Source organism: Caretta caretta, chromosome 16, assembly GCF_965140235.1.
Source record: "Caretta caretta isolate rCarCar2 chromosome 16, rCarCar1.hap1, whole genome shotgun sequence".
In the NCBI taxonomy this organism is placed as follows: domain Eukaryota; kingdom Metazoa; phylum Chordata; order Testudines; family Cheloniidae; genus Caretta; species Caretta caretta.
This window is the reverse complement of record NC_134221.1, coordinates 26,473,764-26,484,799: the sequence shown is the minus strand read 5'-3', so window position 1 is coordinate 26,484,799 and position 11,036 is coordinate 26,473,764. Positions and strand designations below refer to the sequence as shown.

Genomic DNA, 11,036 nt, shown 5'->3' with positions numbered 1-11,036 from the left:
TTTTTGACCACTGCTTCACAGTGAAGAAATTTTTTAGTTGAACGGTCCACCATAATGCCTATTCCTTTTTGTAGTGGATTACAGATAATGTATAGATAGATAGAATTTAAGACCAGAAGTAACCTGCATTCTTTGCTCCTAGATGTGTATCTTTGCATTAGCTGAACTAAAAAGCATTCTGTGTGAATGGGCATAGCTTACCAAGTGATCCAGATTGCTCTGTCCTGTCCTCAATATTTACCAATCTTTGTCATCTGCAAATATTATCAGCAGTGATTTTTATATATACTTCTAGATCATTGATGAACATGTTGAAAAGTGTCGGGCCTAGAACTGATGTTTGTGAAACCCTATTACATTTTTTTTTTCAGCTATGACTCCCCATTGAATACATCTTGAGATCAGTCAGTTAGCTAGTGCTTAATCCATTTAACATGTGGATTACTGATTCTGTATAGAGCTAATTTTTGAATGAAAATGTCATGAGGCACTGGTATATTACATCTTTGCATTTACTTTTATCAACCTAACTTGAAACCTCATCAAAGAATTAAATCATGTCTTATCAAACAACCCTATTTTCCATATAACCATGATGGCTGGCATTAATTATATTCCTATTCTTTGATAATTTATTAATTTAATCCTATATTGACATTTCTGTTATTTTGCCCAAGATTGATATCAGGCTAACTGCGTATAGTTAGGCTTATTAGAGAGACAAGGTGGGTGAGATAATATCTGTTATTGAACCGACTTCTGTTCATGAGAGAGACAAGCTTTCAAGCCACACAGAGGGCATGTCTATACTTACAGCTAAATCAGCACTTCTGCGACTGATACAGCAGTGTCAATTTAGTGGGTCTGGTGAAGACCCACTAAGTCAATGGCAGAGCCCGCTCCCATCGATATCTGTACTCCAGCTCCCCTAGAAGCCTAAGGTAATTCGGCAGGAGAGTGTCTCCCATTGACAGAGCGTGGTGTAGACACAGCTGTAAGTCGACCTAAGTTACGTCGACTTCGGTTATGCAACGGAAGTAGCGTAACTATGGCTAAGTCTATACTACGCAGGTTTTAGCAACACAGTTGTGTCGCTACAGCTGTGCCGCTAAAAGGAGCACAGTCTACTTGCTGTTTTGTCGGCTCTCCTGCCAACAAAAAACTTCCCCCCTCAACGAGCAGGGTTAGCTTTGTTGGTAGGAGAGCGCTCCTGGCGACAAAGCGTTGTTCACACCGGTGCTTGGCGTCAGCAATATTTTTATCTTTCGGGGGTGTGTGTGTGTGTGTGTTTTTAACACCCCTGAAAGACAAAAGTTTTGTCATTCAGGTGCCAGTGTAGACATAGCCTTAGGTTGACTTACAGCTTTAGTGTAGACTAGCTCAGAGTTCTTCTTTAGGTCTGGGAAAGGTACTCTGAGTGTCACAGGTAAATGCAAGATGGAACAGATTGTTTAGCATAAGTAGGTAGAACAAATTCTAAGGGACCGATGCTTTTTTTGCCTCTGTCTTCACGAATAAGGTCAGCTTCCAGACTACTGCACTGGGCAGCACAGTATCGTGAGAAGGTGACCAGCCCTCTGTGGAGAAAGAAGTGGTTCAGGACTATTTAGAAAACTTGGATGAGCACAGGTCCATGAGGCTGGATGCACTGCATCTGAAGATGCTAAAGGAGTTGGCAGATGTGATTGCAGAGCCATTGGCCATTATCTCTGAAAACTCATGGCGAGCTGGGGGAGGTCCCAGATGACTGGAAAAAGGCTAATGTAGCGCCCATCTTTAAAAAAGGGAAGGAGGAGGATCCGGGGAACTACAGGTCAGTCAGCCTCACCTCAGTAACTGGAAAAATCATGGAGCAGGCCCTCAAGGAATCAATTTTGAAGCACTTTGAGGAGAGGAAAGTGGTCGGGAACAGTCAGCATGGATTCACCAAGGGCAAGTCATGCCTGACTAATCTAATTGCCTTCTATGACGAGATAACTGGCTCTGTGGGTATGAGGAAAGCGGTGGGTGTGATATACCTTGACTTTAGCAAAGCTTTTGATACAGGGGAAGGAGTGCAGTGGGGGTGAGGCCTGGGGCAGAGCCAGGGGTCGAGCACCCCCCAGCAGTTTGGCAGAGCACAAAAGAGTTGTAATTTGGAGTAAATTGCAACTGCAATTTGTTGAAGACTGGACTGCAATGAAGCTGGTAGTTTGTAAACAAATGACTCTCTGACTATGTATATGGTTACCAGGCCATCCACCAACCAGCTGCCCAGGGGAGGGGATCCTACACTATTTTCAGCCTCCCACCAGGGTAATTTTTGTGTGTTCCTCATTGGGGGTCTTTGTCACACATTATGTACTATATGAAAGGGGCACAGGACGCTGTCGTGGAGCAAAGCGGCTGGATGAATCTTGCAGATCGCTACAGCAGAGCGTGATTTGGAGGTTGTCTGCCAGGGACCTTGTAAATCATGTTTGTATTCCTACCCTAGGAACCCCGCGCCGCAGCCGGAAGCTCCCCTCAGGCTGCTTCGGCCTCAGAACTACAGATCCCACTATGCACCGCTGGGGGGCGGGGTCTGTGGGAACAGCTGGGGCGGAGCAAGCTGGTAGGTGGTTTGGCGAGCTGTGATTGATGCGCCGGGGGATGGAGGGAGACTCCGGGTCGGGTTGGGTCCCACCGCCCGGGGGACGGAATGTTCTCTGAGCTGAGCCACTGTCGGTCGCTACTCCCAGCGGGAGAACCGGTTCCTGACGGGGGAGCTGGAGGCATGAGCGGCGCGCAACTCCCATGGAGCTGAATAGCGCCCAGGATGCTTCCACACGATTCCTCAGCATCGCCCAACGGTAACTGAGGCGGCGGGCTCGGGGGTGGGGTCTTCCGTGAGGCGCGGGGCGTGTCCACAGTATTGGGCTCCCCGGCGGCCGGAGGGTGTGGGCGTTGAGGGGGATCACGCTCTTCCCGCCTTGAGCAGAGACGGGAGCTGTGGGCCTTCTTCCATCTCACTCCCGCCGGGAGACCCTTGGGCGGTCGTGCTTGGGCCGTCGGTGGGGCGGGAAGGCTTGGCTGTGGCGGGGGAAGTGTAACGGAAGCTGTTGTTGTGTGGGACAAGTTTGTGAAAGAGGGTTAAAAATCAAGGGGTCATGTTGGACTGCTGTAGTAAGGTGGAGTCGTGCTGCTGGACAGCAAGGGGAATTCTGAAATTTGGCTTGGTGGGATTGGAGCCGGTTACAGATGGGGTAGTGTGTTAACTGGTTGGGGCAAGTGTCTGTGTTCTAAGAAGTGGGCAATAATTTGAAAATGAGAATGAAACTGAGTTAAAAAATGTACTAATTATGAAGCAGTCACTGTGGAAAGCTCTAGAACATGCCAGTGTGTTCCCACTGCAAATTTATTTATTTTATAGTGACTAACTATATCTGCTTTCTCTGTGGAACACTTAGAAGATGGGCCTATACTCTGAGGGACTTATAAATGTAGATATAACATACACTTGGAAAGGGAGGGCCAGTGAAGGATGCAGGTTATAGAGCTATGATTACACAGATACTCTTCTCTCTTTCTACTGCCCCAAAAAAGCCCCAAACAACACAGTGTTCCTCTTAGATTTACAATCTTAGGGCGCCGCTATATTAGAAAAGGTTCACCAGTTTACATCATTTTTAAATTATCAAACTGATTGAAGTGAGGGTTAATCCAGTGTAAATGCATTTATGCTAGGAATTTGCCCCAGTTTGACTAGACTGATTTGAAAGCAATTTAGTTAAAGTAGCACCACTTTTTTAATGTAGACTAGGCCTGTGTCTAAGGAAGATGTAATGGGTTGGTGAATCAAATAAAGGGGGGAGGAATAAGGATGGTTAATAGTAATATGAGCCTGTTTTTGTGCACACAGCTAGACTATGAAAATCCATGGATATACAGGTTTGGTTTATTATTTGTTGGCAGCTATTGGAGTCCCTCCTGATTCCCTCACTATGTTTGCTCTTGGAGGGAGACCATTGTGGTGATGGTAGTGGAAATACCAACTTCTACAGAAAATATAACAGAATTTCCCCCCATTAGTTGGGACTTCGGTGGCTTTTTGCCTTTGTTTGCAGCATGGGGTATGGTTTACCTGCCAAGATCTGGGCATATCACTCCTAATCGATTCTCTGACATTGTAGGGGCCTTGGGCATTCAGGGTATCTTAGTCTCTCCCCGTTCTGTCCTACTGGCATACAGTTTAGTCTCCTGAGGACTGAAATGTTTTAGTCTGACTCTGACTAAAGTGTTTGGGCTTAATATAGTGGTATCTGGGTGAAAAGTAATGGCATGTGGCATACAGGAGGTCAAACTAGGAGTCTAATGGTCCCTTCTGGTCTTAAACTCAGTGAAACTAGGAAACGATAGGGGGTGCCTGCCCCTCACAGCCACTAGAGAGATCCACATTCCCTTGCTTTGGAAGTGTGGATTGTGAAATGGCCTTTATGACCTAAACAACACGTTAATTAAATATATATGTTCAGAAACATACTAGCCAGAGGTCAGCTGTATGAGCACCTGAAATGAGGATGGGGCATTTCCAGAGGGAAGATGACTCCAGGGAATATGTCATTCCTACCAGAGATGATTTATCCTTGGCACTCATAAAATGCCTGTGTCATAAACTCATCATGATTTCAAAGTTCTGCTTTTTGGACCTGTCAGTGTTAGAAGCAAGTGCACCATATCTCACTGAAAACCTAGAATTTCTCTTGTCCAGTGGTATAAGCTCTTGTTTACTAGTCATGATGGGTTGTGAGGCATGTGACCTTACACTTTGTGTATGATTGCATATTATCTGTAGTGTACTGTAGACAAATGTATATTTGGAAGGAAATTACATATTTGTGAAATAGAGAACTATTGTGACAGACAGCTTTTTTAAGCTGCTCAGAAGGTTTGAAATGGTAGAGTAAATTCTGAGGCAAGTGAATTTGTGAATAGAGTGCAGGTGAGATTGTGAAAGATACTTGCTAAATGCAATGTATCACATTGCTCTGCAGTTGATTGAATTGACACCATTTCACAAATATGTAAAAAGAAAAGGAGTACTTGTGGCACCTTGGAGACTAACCTCCTAGGAGAGTGATCACTTTAGATAAGCTATTACCAGCAGGAGGGTGGGGTGGGGGGAGGTAGTTTTTCATGCTTTGTGTGTATAAAAAGATCTTCTACACTTTCCACAGTATGCATCCGATGAAGTGAGCTGTAGCTCACGAAAGCTTATGCTCAAATAAATTGGTTAGTCTCTAAGGTGCCACAAGTACTCCTTTTCTTTTTGCGAATACAGACTAACACAGCTGTTACTCTGAAACCTGTCACAAATATGTATATTTAATAATATACAAATGTAATAAAATTTATTTTACTGACATGTTTTATTGCTTCGGTGATGTGACTACACTGTGAAAGCTTCCTTGTCGTTCAGATGCTTTTAAAAATACTTTGCACTAAGGAAGACTTGTGGTTGAAAGGTCATTTTTTGGATTTGGGGGCACTGTATGTAATGGAATACTTGTATTTCTAAGTTTTGTGTGTATTCTTTTAGTTTGTCTTTTGGGGCCATTGTGTGGTGGGTGTGTTAGAGCCTTCCTTAAATGATTGTTCAGATTTTAGCTTTTTAAAAATTTTGTTATTTCGGATCCACTTGAAAACATAAATTCAATTACCCCTGCCCCCTTTTTAAAGAGCTTTTAATTGCTTTCCCAAATGCAGAATTTGGTGATGTATTTTTTTGGTTGGGTTTTAGGCTGGATGTTCTTTCAAGTTGTAAACTTCAGTTATTCTATCTTCATATTTTTAAATGGTCTTTTACATGCATAGTGTTTTGCATAAATAAAGCTGGGCAACTTTAACTGTAACTGGCAAAATGTAGGTAAGGAAAATAAAACTGACAAGGAGAAGAGACAAAAAAGTGTTACAGTGAGGTTTGTGGCTCCTGTTTTGTTTCTTAGTATTCTCTGTAGGGCAAGTTGTGTAACTATTCAGTTTTTGTTTGGGAATATTTCTAAAGTATATTGGACAATTGTTTTATTGTTTGACTGTATTAGTTATTCCAATCTTCATTATCAGTATGTACTGGGTGGGGAAAAAAAGCTTTCTGCATTACTGCAAAACCCAGTAAAAGTGCTTTGCCTCATGTGTATGGTCCACTCAAAATGTTCTGTCCGGTGGCACCTTAAAGACTAACAGATTTATTTGGGCATAAGCTTTCGTGGGTAAAAAACCCCTTCTTCAGATGCATGGAGTGAAAATTACAGATCCAGACATAAATATATATTGGCACAGTAAGGTTCTCTTCATGTGCCAATATATATTTATGTCTGGATCTGTAATTTTCACTCCATGCATCTGAAGAAATGGGTTTTTACCCACGAAAGATTATGCCCAAATAAATCTGATAGCCTTTAAGGTGCCACCGGACTCCTTGTTGTTTTGTGGATACAGACTAACACAGCTACCCCTCTGATACTTCAAAATGTTCTGTATGTAATGAAGACTCAAGCACTTTGAGAAGTCATTCTTTTACTGCTTCTTGGGTGGTCTAAAAAGAGTCAAAAGAAAAGGAGTACTTGTGGCACCTTAGAGACTAACCAATTTATTTGAGCATGAGCTTTTGTGAGCTACAGCTCACTTCATCGGATGCATACGATGTAGCTCACGAAAGCTCATGCTCAAATAAATTGGTTAGTCTCTAAGGTGCCACAAGTACTCCTTTTCTTTTTGCGAATACAGACTAACACGGCTGTTACTCTTAAAAAGAGTCAATAGCTTAATGTATATGCACCTTTTATTCTGTAAACTGGTGATTGTCATTTCCAGGGCTGCCAAGCCTTGTAACTTTCTAACCCATAGGTTCAGTTTAGATTTTGAACATATGGCTATTATATGATATGCAGAGTGCTCTATCGAGGCTGTGCTTTATTAATTTTGAACAGGCTGATTTGTTGACTGCTCCCTCATCACCAATGCTAGAGACCTCCCCATAGCCTTTTAAAGAGTGCTTACGGATTGAAAAATCACGGTGCTTTAAATAAAAATAAGCATCTTCTTTCTCACAGATCTGTTTCCTGGATATATGCAAAGTCATATAGGTGCTTACCTTACTGATTGTTCACTGACAACTCTGTGTTAATGAAGTTATTTAAGGTTGCCCACTGGTATCTCATGCCCTTCCAGAGCACTGAGTTCAGCAAAACTCAAACTCCATTATTCTTTAGCAATACAGAGCATATACCCCTATGGAATACTGAACTGGCTTTATTTTGGTTTGTGCATCAACAGAATTTCTAACAAATTTACAATTGTGGAATCTTTACATGAAGGGGGGCAGTGATGTATACCTTAACTGCACTGTAAGTACCCCTATCAAACACTCATCGGTTAGGGATCAAATTGCGGAGGGAAGGTGTTGGTACCCTTCCAAATTCCACCCCCAAAATAAGCTTTGTCCATGTGAATCACCAAAATGAGACACTACTCAGAGTACATTGTGTAGATATGACTGTGCTTTTTGAGCTCTGCTTGATTCCCAGTTCTTGGGGCTTGAATGTGTCTATGACCTCTGCTGAGCTCCTTGGGCTTGACCGTGGGGGAAAAAAAATATCTGGCAATATCTCCAAAACACCGTTCACTTGGATGAAAATGAGATGTCACTCTCAGTAAATTGTGCAGATTTGTGATCCTCCCTGTCCATAAGAAATAAAATATTAACAATCATGGTATTTAAATTAGCATCTTTAGGCATTGGAGTTAACATATCAGTGAGATGAATGGGGCAGTTGACACCTCTGAGTTATTTTATTCTTTGCGGATTTGCATAGATGTGTCTGCATCAGTTACACTGTTTAAATTTTTGAAGTTTTCTTCGCATCCATAATTGCTAGAGGATTACATTTTGTTTAATGTTTTTTAAATGAAAGATGAGATAGCCGCAGTTTCACAGAAGTGCTAATATGCTTTATTTCTGTGGACCATCTCAACCTGAGCTATGTGTGTTGGATCAGGGTACTGCTTCTGTGAGAGATATAGAATGGGTACAGCATGACTTGCTGATCAGTGGTCTAGTTTGTAGCACTTCTTTTTTTTTTAATTTTAACTTGCAAACTGAGCAAATTTGCTCAAGTCATGGAGGAAAAATAAACGTGGGATCCCTCCAATGAAATGTCAGTGAAACCATTTTCTGGGGATGTGATGTTATTGACATAAACTGTGACTGTATAGATCATTGTTGCAACCACTGTTATATATTTGCAGCAAATATTGTACAAAGGTTGTTGTGTGAGGTGTCTGAGAAGGTTATGATTTGCTGGTTATGATTATGCTGTCTGTATGTGTGGCCTTTTTGTAGTTGAAGTTATAAATATTGGCTATGTACTTGTATCTCATTGTGTTTGATTCTAAATAGCATTTAGTGAAGCATTTGGTCAGCTTCTTGAGAAAGGAATTTGCAAATTAAGTGCCCAATCAAGAAACACTTAACTGACAATGGACCTTGGGAGACTCCAATCCACATAAGAAGTCTTCCTGGGAACGTTCAAGGTAGCATGGGAGCCATGGCTGTTGCCTGTAAAGAACTGAGTGTTGCATGGACATGTGACTTGCCCATTTGACTCTAAACTCCACCTTGCTGCTGTGATTTTCCACAGTAAGAACAAAGGGGTGTCCTTCCACAGGGCAGAGAATATAAAAGGCCCTGGAAACTCCTCCATTTTGTCTTCACTCCTGCTTCATACCTCTGGAGGAACCTTGCTACAAACTGAAGCTCTGAACAAAGGACTGAATGACCCATCCCAGCTGTGGATGTAGAGACTTGATGTGAACCTGCAGTTTATTCCATCACTGCTACAAGCCTGAACTGAGAACTTTGCTATTACTGTATGTAATTGATTTCATTTAACCAATTTTAGCTCTCATCTATATTTCTTTCTTTTTATGAATAAACCTTTAGATTTTAGATTCTAAAGGATTGGCAACAGTGTGATTTGTGGGTAAGATCTGATATATATTGACCTGGCTCTGGGGCTTGGCCCTTTTGGGATCAAGAGAACCATTTTTCTTTTACTGGGGTATTGGTTTTCATAACCATTTGTCCCAATAACAGCTTTGAGCTGTAACTGCCCTGCTGTAAGCAATTTATCCTGAATTGATACTCTCAGTTGTGTCCCACCAAAGGCAGCATCGTTACAGGAGATGAAGGAAGAGATAAATTAATATCAATTTATAGGAGTCCCTGTGTGGATGGTTTGAGGGAAGGACTCTCCTCCCCTCACACTTACCAGAAGGAGGCTTGCTCAGTGATCAAGAGAGGATTTCCTTTAGTTTCTGGGAGGGGCTGAATGGAGAGATACTGTAACGTCTACATAATATTTGGGATGTGTTTGCAGTGATCATTCAAGATCAGAGAATATGACTCACCTTTAAGGGTATCCTTCATATTTGCTTGTCTCTGTTATCTTTCTCCATCGGCTACATAAAATCATAGAAATGTAGGGCTGGAAGGGACCTCCAAGAGGTCATCTAGTCCATCCACTGGCTAAAGTGCACATGGAAACTGAGGATTTGCAAGCTGAATTAACCGTGGTTGCGATTCCTCATAATCTCACAAAAATTATTTTGGGGAACAGCTTTTTTAATGTGGCTCAAGCTGTCCTGGGGTCTGGCAGCAGCAAGAAGGAATCTCGTGCTGAAGCCCCAGAGAGGAAAAAGTAAAGTTACAGAAACTGCTGGGGAAATGGGAGAGTGTCTCTTTGCTCCACTGTTGTAGAGGAATTACTGTCTGCTGACAAGGGTGGGAGTGGTTGAGGTCAGCTCTTATCCCAAGGCTAAAACAGGCTTTTCTCCAGGGTATGTGTGTGTGTGTGTGTGTGTGGGGGGGGGGGGATGGGATGTTTTGCCTGATGGTAGGAAGACTGTCCAAGTTGCTGGCTGCCAGGAAGTTGCAGTTAAGCAAGGAACAGGAGTCACTCTAAAATGCATAGAAAAATGTGTCCTAGAGGAAAGCCCAGAGAAAAATGATGGAGTCCTAAAGACTGCTGCAGTGGATGTGGATTCCATGGGCTCTGTAACCGGAGGCAAACCCAATTCAAAGAGGGAGGAGAGTGCAATGCCTACCAGTATGGGGAAGGTGGGGGGGTCTGTTCTGTCTGTCAGTTGTGAGCTCACAGCTGAACAGGGGATAGATTCCACTCTAGGGAGCACAGGGTGTATGTCCTAGAGGGGGGCCCAGAGAAGGAAGTTAAGGAGGAATGTGGGGGAGTACAGGGATGTCTCCCCATTAATTACAGGGGAAGGCTTGCCCAGGAAAAATTTTGCTGGATCTGCATCTGTAATCCCAGGCACCTCACCTGTGGCTCAGGTTTTAAGAGGGAACTGTGTAACTGTCCTCCTGGAGGGGAGCAGCCACACAACTGACCTCCGGGGGACAGAGGGTTCCCCAATCCAGGCCCCACTTTTGCAAAATGTTGTTCCTGCTGTACTTGTGAAAACTAACTCAGTGGATATGCTAATGAACCTCCTGCTGAAGGTGAACCCCTCCAAGAAGGTTGGTGGTGATTGGACATCTAACATAGTGAATACCAGTGGAAGTGAGGTAGGATCAGAAGAGGCTAAAATAGGGAAAGAACAAGTTAAAAATTACTTAAACAAATTAGATGTCTTCAAGTCACCAGGGCTTGATGAAATGCATCCTAGAATACTCAAGGAGCTGGCTGAGGAGATATCTGAGCCATGAGCAATTATCTTTGAAAAGACATGAATATCTTATAATCCCCCATCAGTCATGCCAACAATAATAAATTTCAGGGCTGCAGGTGAACTATTCAAGCAGTACCTGTTACCTGATGGTGTTTTAAAGAAAGTCACACCACTGAACTGGTGGAAGTCACCAGCTAAACACTTGGAACGAGAGTTTCTTGAAGTACTAACTCAGCTTTTGACATAAATAACCTCTTCTGCAGGCACAGAAAGAATATTTTCTTCATGTGGACTAATTCATTGAAACTTGAAAAATCGATTGGGAGTCGAAA

The 11,036-nt window shown here is 42.7% G+C and overlaps 1 protein-coding gene across 9 annotated transcripts in view; it reads left to right on the top strand.

Annotated features, from left to right (window-relative positions):
* The first annotated feature begins 2,573 nt into the window (after positions 1-2,573).
* The window catches only part of GARNL3 (GTPase activating Rap/RanGAP domain like 3), a 194,203-nt gene continuing 185,740 nt past the window's right edge, over positions 2,574-11,036 (top strand). For 8 of the 9 annotated variants that reach the window (XR_012665260.1, XM_075120473.1, XM_048823447.2 and 5 more), the window contains exon 1: positions 2,574-2,831. Coding sequence is in view for 7 of the 9 variants with exons in the window: in XM_075120473.1 (XP_074976574.1) it covers positions 2,776-2,831 (56 nt within the window). In the remaining 2 variants the exon portion in view is untranslated. Of the gene's footprint in view, positions 2,832-2,931; positions 3,225-11,036 lie in introns of those variants that run through there. The other variant, XM_075120478.1, reaches the window with a different exon arrangement.